General features: G+C 65.8%; 1 protein-coding gene across 1 annotated transcript in view; it reads left to right on the top strand.

Annotated features, from left to right (window-relative positions):
- Nucleotides 1–3,407: 3,407 nt before the first annotated feature.
- Nucleotides 3,408–9,483, top strand: part of PIWIL4 (piwi like RNA-mediated gene silencing 4) — a gene marked incomplete at both ends in the record, with an annotated part of 35,451 nt that continues 29,375 nt past the window's right edge. Inside the window, 3 exons of the mRNA XM_084248512.1 lie at nt 3,408–3,537; nt 4,273–4,377; nt 9,186–9,308. Coding sequence (XP_084104638.1) covers nt 3,408–3,537; nt 4,273–4,377; nt 9,186–9,308 — 358 coding nt within the window. The remainder of the gene's footprint in view (nt 3,538–4,272; nt 4,378–9,185; nt 9,309–9,483) is intronic.

Below are 9,483 nucleotides of genomic sequence, written 5' to 3'. Positions count from 1 at the left end.
CTTTTTTACCAGAATTGCCAAGCTTATTTCGGAATTAATGGGGACAGCCAAGGGACCCAGAAGAGCCAAAGCCCTTAAAGACTGGAGACCTCAGATCTCCCATGCTTACCGGGAAGCTGGGAATTAGGAGGTGGCGCCGGCACCAGGACAGAAGTGCCCCATCGGGACAGAACCGCGAGTCCAGATGAACCCCACCCTGTTGTGGAGCACTGGCTTTTGACAGGGCCTTGAGACAGTTCAACGGAAGGAAAAATTCCCTTACAACAAACGGTGCTGAGGAAGCTGGGTGTGCCCGTGCCAAAGGACGAGCTGGGGCCTGCACCACCCCACGGTGTCCGTGGGGCGTCCACTCAAGATGATCCATACCTAGGGCCCCCCTGGTGACGCAAAGAGCTAAGCATCAGCACTATGAAGCAATCAGCACCTACTGCAGCACGAGGTCGGTCCCCAGCCAGAGAGCAACCCACATGGCGCAGCAGACCTCTCCTGTCTCCCCGCTGCTCCCCTCAGCAGTAGATTTTGGTCATTCTGCCTGTTCTGTTCCTCACTCTGTCCCTGGTGAATCCTCTCACTCCCATACCTCTGGCCTGCACCCCAGCTCTTGTGTGCATAAATACTTCTTAAAAAAAAAAAAAAAGATGACCCAGACCTAAATGTAACAGCTACAACTACAAAGCTGCCAGGGAAGCGTGGGTGGGGGTCTGCATGGTGTTGCGTTTGGCAATGATTTCCTTAGATGTGACACTAAATGCATAGGCATCAAAAGAAAAATTAGGTAAACAGGAATAAGTCAAATTAAAGCTTTTTTAATCAAAGGGAACTATCAACAAGGTGAAAAGGCAGCCCAGGGCACAGGAGAAAACATTTACACATCATGCATCTGAAAAGACATTATCCAAAGAATATAAAGAAGTCAGATGCGCACCAACAAAACCCCGATTCGAAAATGAACAAGATGTTTGGATAGAGATGCTGCAGAGGAGACACACACACACACACACACACACACACACATGCGCCCTGCAGCCCCAAGGGGATGCTCCACCTGGCGCCGGGAAATGCAAGTCAAAACCACTTCACCCGCTTGTGGGCTCTTTGTGTGTTCAAGGAAAGAGCCAGCGTGAGCAAGGATGCAGACAGGACCTGGTGGCGGGCGGGGATGTCAGTGCCTTGGCCCCTTGAGAGTCTCCTGGTCCCTCAAAACCCTAAACAAAGAATGACTGCACGATCCGGGTCCTTCAAAGGAACTGAAAGCAGTTCAGACACCCACCCACCAACGTCCACTGCCACCTGTCTGCAGCCGTCCAAAGGCAGAAACAACCCCAATGTCTATCACAGACGAATAATCAAAGTGGGCATGTATGTATGTATGTACACACGTGTGCACGCACGTAGACACACAGACTCCACTGCCAGACCAGGCGAGAAGGCAGGGGCCCCCGAGGGCTGAGGGGCCACCAGACAGCATGAACAGGAATAGGTAGCCTGGAGGACGCAGCAATTAAGAAAATGAAACTGGAAATGAAATAGTAATATCCCCAGAGAGAGAAGACACTGCACCTGTGATACGCGGCCAGAAGCAATATTCAGAGACTCTGATAAATTAAAAACGACAGCAGAGCAGAGATACAGAATGTTTAGAAAACAATGTTGAGGAAATCCCCAGAAAAGAGGCAAAAACATAGACAAGGGTCAGAAAACTGGAGGACAGGCACGCAGAGCCAGCACGCAACTGCAGAGGGTCCAGAGGAGAGAAACTGCAAGGCAAGGCCACGGGGCTCCAGGCTGCAGCCATGGGGAGGGCCCAGCACAGGTGGCGGGGCCAGCGCCCACATCAAGGCGCGTCCGCCGATATTCCAGAGCAATGAGAACCGAGGGAAGAGCCCCACATGTCCAGGGAGAGAAGCTCGGACCTCACGCGAAGGGGCAGGAGGGGACAGGCGCAGGATTCTCCCCGCCACCCTGGCAGCCCGGGATAATGGGGCGGTGACTCCAAAATTCTGAGGCAAATTGATTTCCAGTCTAGCGTTCTCTACCCAGCCAAGCCCACGCTCTGGACGAGAGCAGACGAGAGAGGCCGGAGCTGAGGAGGGCCGGAGGGACGTGCATCCCCCACGCACCGCTTCTCAGTCACTGCTGGGGACTCCACCCCAGAGCAAATGCTGGGGGCAGAGGAAAAGGTGGGGCCACAGATTAACACGGGAGAGAGCCCCGGGAAGAAGCCCTCTAGACAGCACCAGGCAGGGAGAGAGGCCCCGGGGGAGGGACTCCCCAAAAGGAGTGGGCCCACTTCTCCAGCACGAACACGTGAGAGACTGACCGAGAGCTGGGGCTGGGGCTTCCCCGGTGAGAGGGACACGGAAGCCCAGCAGCACAAGCGCACACACAAGCACTGCTTTCCGGGGGGGCAACTGCAAACTCCCTGTTGATTAAGCGGCTGAGCAGAAAGAACACGCGGCTGGCCCCGGGCCATCACCCAGCCTGGACCTTGGGTGGCCATAGGGATGCTCCAGCCGAACTCAGGCCTCTGTGGTAAGGGTCTGGGGCCGTCCACGTGGGGCTGGGCCTGAGAAAGAGCCAGCCCTGCGCCTCCCCCCGGACATCGCCCTCGGCCACGGGGGCCACGGGGCCACGGAAGCAGCAGAGCAAGGCCTCGGCCGTGGGTGTCAGCGCCAGGTCATCAGCCACGGAGGTGGACGTGGCTGCTCTGGGTGAGGTGGGGGCCGGCGGTGCCCGCACCGTCAGCGCCTGCGGCCGCGGCCCACAGAAGAGCTGGTAACCCCCCTAGACGGCGCGCCGCGCGGGGATGGCGCTGGCTGGACGCTGCAGAACCGGAGAAAGGCAACGTCACAGCCCAAGCAGCCGAGCCTGTCCGCTGCCCCGACCAGCTCCCGAGCTGACCGCTCGGCCGCTGCATCAGCTCCGCCGCCCTGAGTGGGGGGCGCGGCCACTCTGCCTGCAGCCCACAAACGTGTCGTCGACGCCCCCAGCCCAGAGCCGTGGAGTGCCCCCCCACCCCCCCATCCCCGCCTCACCCCCCCACCCCGCAGCTTCTGGGCCCCGCAGCAGGATGCTCACCTGCCCGCGCTCACCTGCCCGCGCTCACCTGCCCGCGCTCACCTGCCCGCGCTCACCTGCCCGCGCTCACCTGCCCGCCGCACCTGGGCGCGGCACCCGTGGCCGCCTCGGGGGGGGGGCGCCCCCCCTCCTGCCGGCCGGGCTCCCCCGCGGGTCAGCGCGCCCGGCCCGTCCAGGGGCCGCGGGTCCAGGGGCCCCGCCCGCCCGCCCGAGCGAGCCCGAGCCCGCCCCCAGGTCCCCGGCGCGTCCGGGCAGGCGGGGCGGGCTGGGGGCGGGGCCGCGGTCGCCACGGCAACGGGGGACGCCGGGCGGCGACCGAGCGACTGAGCATGGGGCGCGCGGAGGCTGCGGGGCCCGCGGGGGCGTCCGACCCCGCCCGCGACACGGAGCAGCCGCGGCAGCCCGGCCCGGGGTGCGGGGCGCGCGGGGAGCCGGGCCCGCCCGAGGCGCGCAGGCCGTGTGAGTGCGGGGCGGGGGTGGGGGGGCGGCCCCCGGCGGGGTGGGGGGCCCTCTCCCGGCGCCTTCCCAGGCCGGGACCCGGGGAGCCCCCCCGCCCCGAGGCTGGGGGGGAACAGAACAGCCAAGTGCCGGGGGGCCTGGACAGTGCGCGGCTGCGGAGACTCAGACTCCCGCGGCCAGGGCGGCGGCCACTCGCACACTCACGCGCGCCCGCGCCCCGGCGTGTAAGACACGCCTGCGGCAAGCGCTGCCCGGGACAGTCACACCCGCTCGCGGGCACCTCGCACAGACCCGGGGCGGAGAGGGTGGCAGCCGCTGGGGGGGTGCTGGACGCAGATTGCTCCCCGCATCGTCCTGGCCCGGTGGCCCTCCTGAGAGAGGCCAGGCGGGGGCCCTGGCTGCGGGGGGCAGCCCGCCCTCACCCCTCTCCCCAGGGACGCTCCTCCGCCACCTCCCCGGCGCCCAGGCTGGCTGGGGAGCCGCTCCTGGCCTCCGTGATTGGCTCCTCGGGGCAGCCGGGTCTCGGGAGGGAGCGTTGGGGGACCCGCCTCAGCGCCTGCTCCCCGGGGCCTCGTCAGCGTCCAGAGCCGCCACCGCCCCCTGCACCCTGGGGCCCCGGCAGGCCGGCCCTGAGTCACGCACCCCCTCGGTGGCCCGGCCGCCGGCCCGCAGCGCTGCCAGGCTGAGGCTGGGCGGGCGGCCGCCGGGGATCACAGTTCCCCTCGTGCCTCCCAGGGAAGAAGTTTCTGTACTGCGAGCCCCACAAGAGGATCAAGGAGGTGCGGGAGGAGGAGCTCTCCATGAAGAGGGACGACCGCCACGTCACACGCCCGCCCGCAGGTACCGCCGGCCGGGGCTCGCTGTGCTCTCTGCGTCTTGCCCGAAGGGGCGGCTCCTCACACAGCGGAGGGGAAGAAAGGGCATTGCCGGACGCCAGCGGGCAGAGGGCTGTGGAGGGACAGGCTTGCTGGGGCCGTGCTGGCCGGGCGGCGCCGCCGTGTGCCCCGACCGCACGCCGCCACGGGAAGCGTGGGCTCGGCGGTTCTCGCTGGCTTGACAGTTACTCACCCGCACAAGCCGTCCCGTGCAGGAGACGCGGGGAGGTGGTGCCGTGGGGAGCGGGGAGGTGGTGCCGTGGGGAGCGGGGAGGTGGTGCCGCCTCCCTGCTGTCCGCGCTGCCACGGGGCTGCTTCTATTTCATAACGAGCGACTAAAGTGTTTTCCAAGCTTCCGGGAAGCACGATGACCCCTTCGGCCCCGATAGTGTCAGGGTGACAATAACGGTGGTGCCCCAAGTGTCCATCCCATCAGACTTCACTGGGCTGCAGCCCCAGAGACAGAGCATGGGCCGGGGGGGGGGGGCAAGAACCTGCATTTCTCCCCAGTCCAGGGGCTCCACTTTGCAAATCACTGACAGAAGATCCACCGTCACTTACATAGGTCAGGTCGCCCCAAGATTCAACCCCCCACAGTGCACAAGCCCCCGCTGCTGGCTGCCTGGCGCTCACTGAGGGAAGGCCTGTCTGGAGGCCCAGTGAGGCCCTCAGGGGAGATGTGAGGGCCCTGCCGTCTCCGACCCCCGAGGGGCTGCAGCGGCATCTCTGCAGCGCATCTCCGGTTCAAGTCACGGGTTCTGACTGTACCCTCAGGGTTCCAGCTCCCTGAAGGAGCAACGGGAGATGCTTGCTTGTCTTCTGAGGGTGGCTGAAAACCAGCAGGGGTGGCCAGCCCGCCACGGCCTCCAGAGCCCCGCTGCACCCCCGGGCAGGCGCTCGGCTCAGGCCAGAGGAGGCCCTGCAGCTGCGCCAGGCACCCGCCAGGCTCTGGGCCCCACTTCATGCAAACCGCCGGCCCCGTGCCAGGCGTGAGTGGACGTGCAGACACGTCCACGGGTCTGTGCTGGATCTGTCACGTGCAGGAGCCAGCCAGTCGTCAACGCTTCAAAAATCAGGAGCTTTTATTTATTTATTTATTTTTGTGGGACCCTCGCCCGTGGCCGGGGAACGAACAGGCGCTGAGGAGGCTGCGGGCAGCCTCGCAACCCAGTGCTCAACCGCTGCGCCACCAGGGGAGGCCCAGGAGCTTTATTTTAACATACAAATTGAGCTTTCAGTATTTCCTGGGCGCAGGGGTGGGAGAAAGGGAGACCACAGCGTAGCCGCTTGGAGCCACAGCCGCACCCCCACCCTGCCAGGCGCTGGGAGGGCCCCTGAGAGAGGGAGGCAGAGTCGTGGCTCCTACGGGCCCCGCTGCACGCCCCTCCCCTCTGCAGCAGTGACTGGTGACTGCGGATAAGCTCAGACACCCCGGCCCCCAGTCTCTTCTCTCAGATACCCCCCCAGTCTCTTGTCTCAGACCCCCCCACCCCCAGTGCAGGCAGGGCCGGCACACAGCTGCCCGGCAGGTGCGGGAGCAGGTGCGGCTGGGTGTGAGTGTGTACACAGTGGATTCCACACCCCTCGGGCCACAGCCTCCGCTGGCAGGTGAGGCGTGAGAGTCCCTCCAGCAGGACCAGGTGGCCCATGCCCTCCAGGTTTGTCCTGGAGCCCCGACTTCGACCCTGCCTGCCTCGTTTGTGTGTGACCAGTGCGGAGTCGGCCAGGGCGGGGACAGTCACGTGGGGCTTCGCCCTTCTCAGGCTGCATGCAGTTGGCAGGAGCAAAAGTCCTCCCAGGCTGAGGCAGTGACGCCCAGGCCGAGCCGCGTGGGCCTGAGAGACAGCGCCGGCAGGACACTGGGCAGCACTAGGCTCAGGAGAAAGAGCTGCTCGGCCCAGGGGTCCTGGGCAGGGGGGTGTGTGCCCATCCTTGTGGCCGTGAGGCGCACTCACCTGTGCTGAGAGGCAGGGCCAGGAGCCGCCTCAGTGAACCCTCCTTAGGCTTCCACCCTCCAGAGCCCCAATGCAGACAGGAGAGGGCCGGCGAGAGCCCTGGGTGCCGGGGCAGACTGTCCACGGGGGAGGGCCAGCGGGGCCAGCGTCACCTGGGCGTACCCGGACACGGGTCTTGACAAAGGGCCTCCCCAGTCCCTGCCCCCGCCCCTCACTGCAGCTGTGGCCGGGCGCGGGGAGCGGGAGCAGCCCGTCTGGAGGAGGGCCTGGGAGGCTGCGTGCGATCGCTGGACCCCGTCCACGCTGCCCCTGCGGCCCCCGAGGAGGACTCTGCAGATCCGTGTGCCGCCGCGGGTCCGGCCGCGTGGGCTTCGAGCCTCCCGGTGGGACCTGCAGGGTCCACAGATGGATGGAGGCGGCCTGCGCTGGCCTCTCGCGCTTCCCCGGGGGCCCCGAGCGGGCGCCAGCCCTGACGTCTCCCTCGGCGCCCTCTGTGTGACAAAAACCGGGAGCCTGGCTCGGTCACCGGGTTGAGTCCAAAACTAGAAAGTGTGAGGTGCTGCTCTGTGAGTGAGGGGGTGCGTCCTGCTCCTCAGTCCACTCGGCAGAGATGCCTGTGGTCGTGCAGTGTGCTGGGCAACCCGCGCAGCCCCCAGCCAACAGCCCCGGGCCCCCAGACACAGCCGGGACCCCAGACACAGCCCCGGGCCCCCAGACACAGCCCCGGGCCCCCGGACACAGCCGGGACCCCAGACACAGCCCCGGGCCCCCAGACACAGCTGGGGCCCCAGACACAGCCCCAGGACCCCAGACACAGCCCCGGGCCCCCAGACACAGCCGGGCCCCCAGACACAGCAGACACTGAAATGAGGCCTCCGCGGCAGGGCGAGGCCGGCTGAGCAGGAGGGACGGGTCTTGGCTTGTAAACTGGCCTTTCCAGCTCTCGGGTCTACACTCACGTTCAGGGGAGACTGAAAGGGACAAAAATATTTTTCAAGGGACGCACCTTCCCGAAGGCCGGCCGGGTGCTGGCGGGGCCGCCGCGCGGAGCCCCGGGTCCAGGTGCTCACAACGTGGGGTGAGAACGTGCCGCGAGGCTGAGGCTGCGGAGAGACACGAGCCTCTGGAGACGCGGGCTCCGAGGACGGGGGCGCGGCTGGCTGCTCCCCTGTGCCGCTGCCCTTTCCCTGTGGGCTCGCGCAGGGCTGAGGTGTCTGGCCAGCACCCCACGTCCCCCCACGCCCTCATCCAGAGCCACGTGGCGCAGCAGGGGCATCTCCCAGAGCAGCAGCCCCTCCGCAGGGAGGGGGGGGCCTGTAGTCCCTCTGGCCACCCCCACCCAGCCTGGGCTTGCTCCCAGCAGCCTCGCGCGCACGGCACCCCACGCGCCTCTGCTTGCTGAGCCCTCCCGGCCCGTCTCCGCTCTCAGGGGCTGCGGGGACACGGCAGCCACATGGGGCCCGTCCCAAGAGGCCTCTGCTCGGAACCGCTTTCCTGTAGCCGAGCGCCACACGGCGCAGCCCACTCCCGGCTCCCCAGGGTGCCCTGCAGAAGGGTCCCCACCCTGGGCCCCAGAAGTCCGCCTGTCGCCTAGGGCGGGCGGCCTCAGCTCTCCTCGGATGGGACAGGAGTGGACACAGGCCGGGCCAGGCGAGAGACCCGGGTTAGACCCGAGGGGCAGCTTGCACTGTCAGGCCCTGACAGGGGACTGTGGTGTCCCCAAAGGTTAAGACTGGAGGGGCCTGGGGAGCCGCTGGCAGTGCCTCTGGCAGTGGGTGGGGTCCCCACTCGCCCAGGAAAGCACTGCCCCATCCAGGCCACAGCCCCAGGGCCGCAGGGCAGGGCTGCTGTGAGGACACACAGGCGCTCTGTGCGCGTCCACACGCACTGTCCACACACGCTTGCCGTGCACAGACCTCAGGCAGATGACACCACCCCATGTCCTGGGTCACAGCTCCCCCAAGTCCACAGGCCCACATGGGGAGCGCCCGACGCCTATGTCTGGCCCCAAAGATGCCCCTAACCTCCTTGGCATGGGCTCCTAGGGCGGGCCGGCGGGCAGGACAGCTGGCTCAGGTCCCGCAGCCCCGGGGTGAGGGCTCCTCTGCCGCCCTCGCTTGTGTGGCACCTTCCTGTGTGGAGACACCCCTCCTAGCGTGTGGCTGACCCCTGAGGCCTGCACAGCTGGTGAAGATGCCAGCCCCGCGGCGAGCCCAAGCCAGGACCCGGTCATGCCCCTCGGGCCCCTGGGGGGACATCACGCTCTGGATATTTCGTGGTGTTTTTTCCAGGAAGTTTGATATTTCTTTCTTTTATTTTTTTTTAAGATTTATTTATTTATGCATATAAGAGCTGGGTGCAGGCCAGAGGTGTGGGGGTGAGCGGACTCCCCAGAAACAGAGTGGGGAGCAGAACAGGCAGACCCACTGAAATCCACTGCTGACAGGAGCAGCAGGGAGACAGGAGAGGTCTGCTGCGCCATGTGGGTAGCTCCCTGGCTGGGGATTGAACTCGTGCTGCAGAGGCTGCGGACAGCTTCATAGTGCGGTGCTCAATCCCTTGCCCCCCCCAGGGAGGCCCCCCCTATATAGACTTCTCATCTCTCTCTGCGGGGCAGGGTAAAGGGCCAGCACTGTGACGTTTAATTGCATAGAACAAATGAATGAATAAATGAATAAAAGGATCGTGGGAGGTTTGATAAATCAGAGCCGGCCTCTACCCTCGTGGCTGAAAAATAAGCTCTGAGTAAACGGGGAAGGTGCGCCCCGGGCTGACGGCGCCAGCCGGTGACGCGGGCTTGTTCTGGACTGGTTGACAGTGGCCCTGGACGGGATCTGGAGCTTCAAGAGGGACCTGCCCGCCGGCGGCCTGAAGCCCGCGCCGGGCCGGAACAGCCTGCTGCCGCAGGCCAAGTTCTACTCGCGGCACGGAGGCCTGAGAAGTAAGAACCTCCCCCCGCGGGAGACTGGGGGGAGCTGGGTGGCTTCCGGAGGGGTCGTCCTGGCTCCCCGGTGGGAACGGGAGGAGGGGCCGAGGGGCAAGACGGCGGCAGCTCCGCCTGGCCCTACTGGAGGTCAGAGGCGCCCGGCAGGCCCCTGGACACGCCCCACTCACAG

This window comes from Talpa europaea (genome assembly GCF_964194135.1).
Source record: "Talpa europaea genome assembly, chromosome: 12".
NCBI lineage: Eukaryota > Metazoa > Chordata > Mammalia > Eulipotyphla > Talpidae > Talpa > Talpa europaea.
The sequence above is the reverse complement of the archived record's forward strand: the minus strand, read 5'-3'. Positions and strand labels throughout refer to the sequence as shown.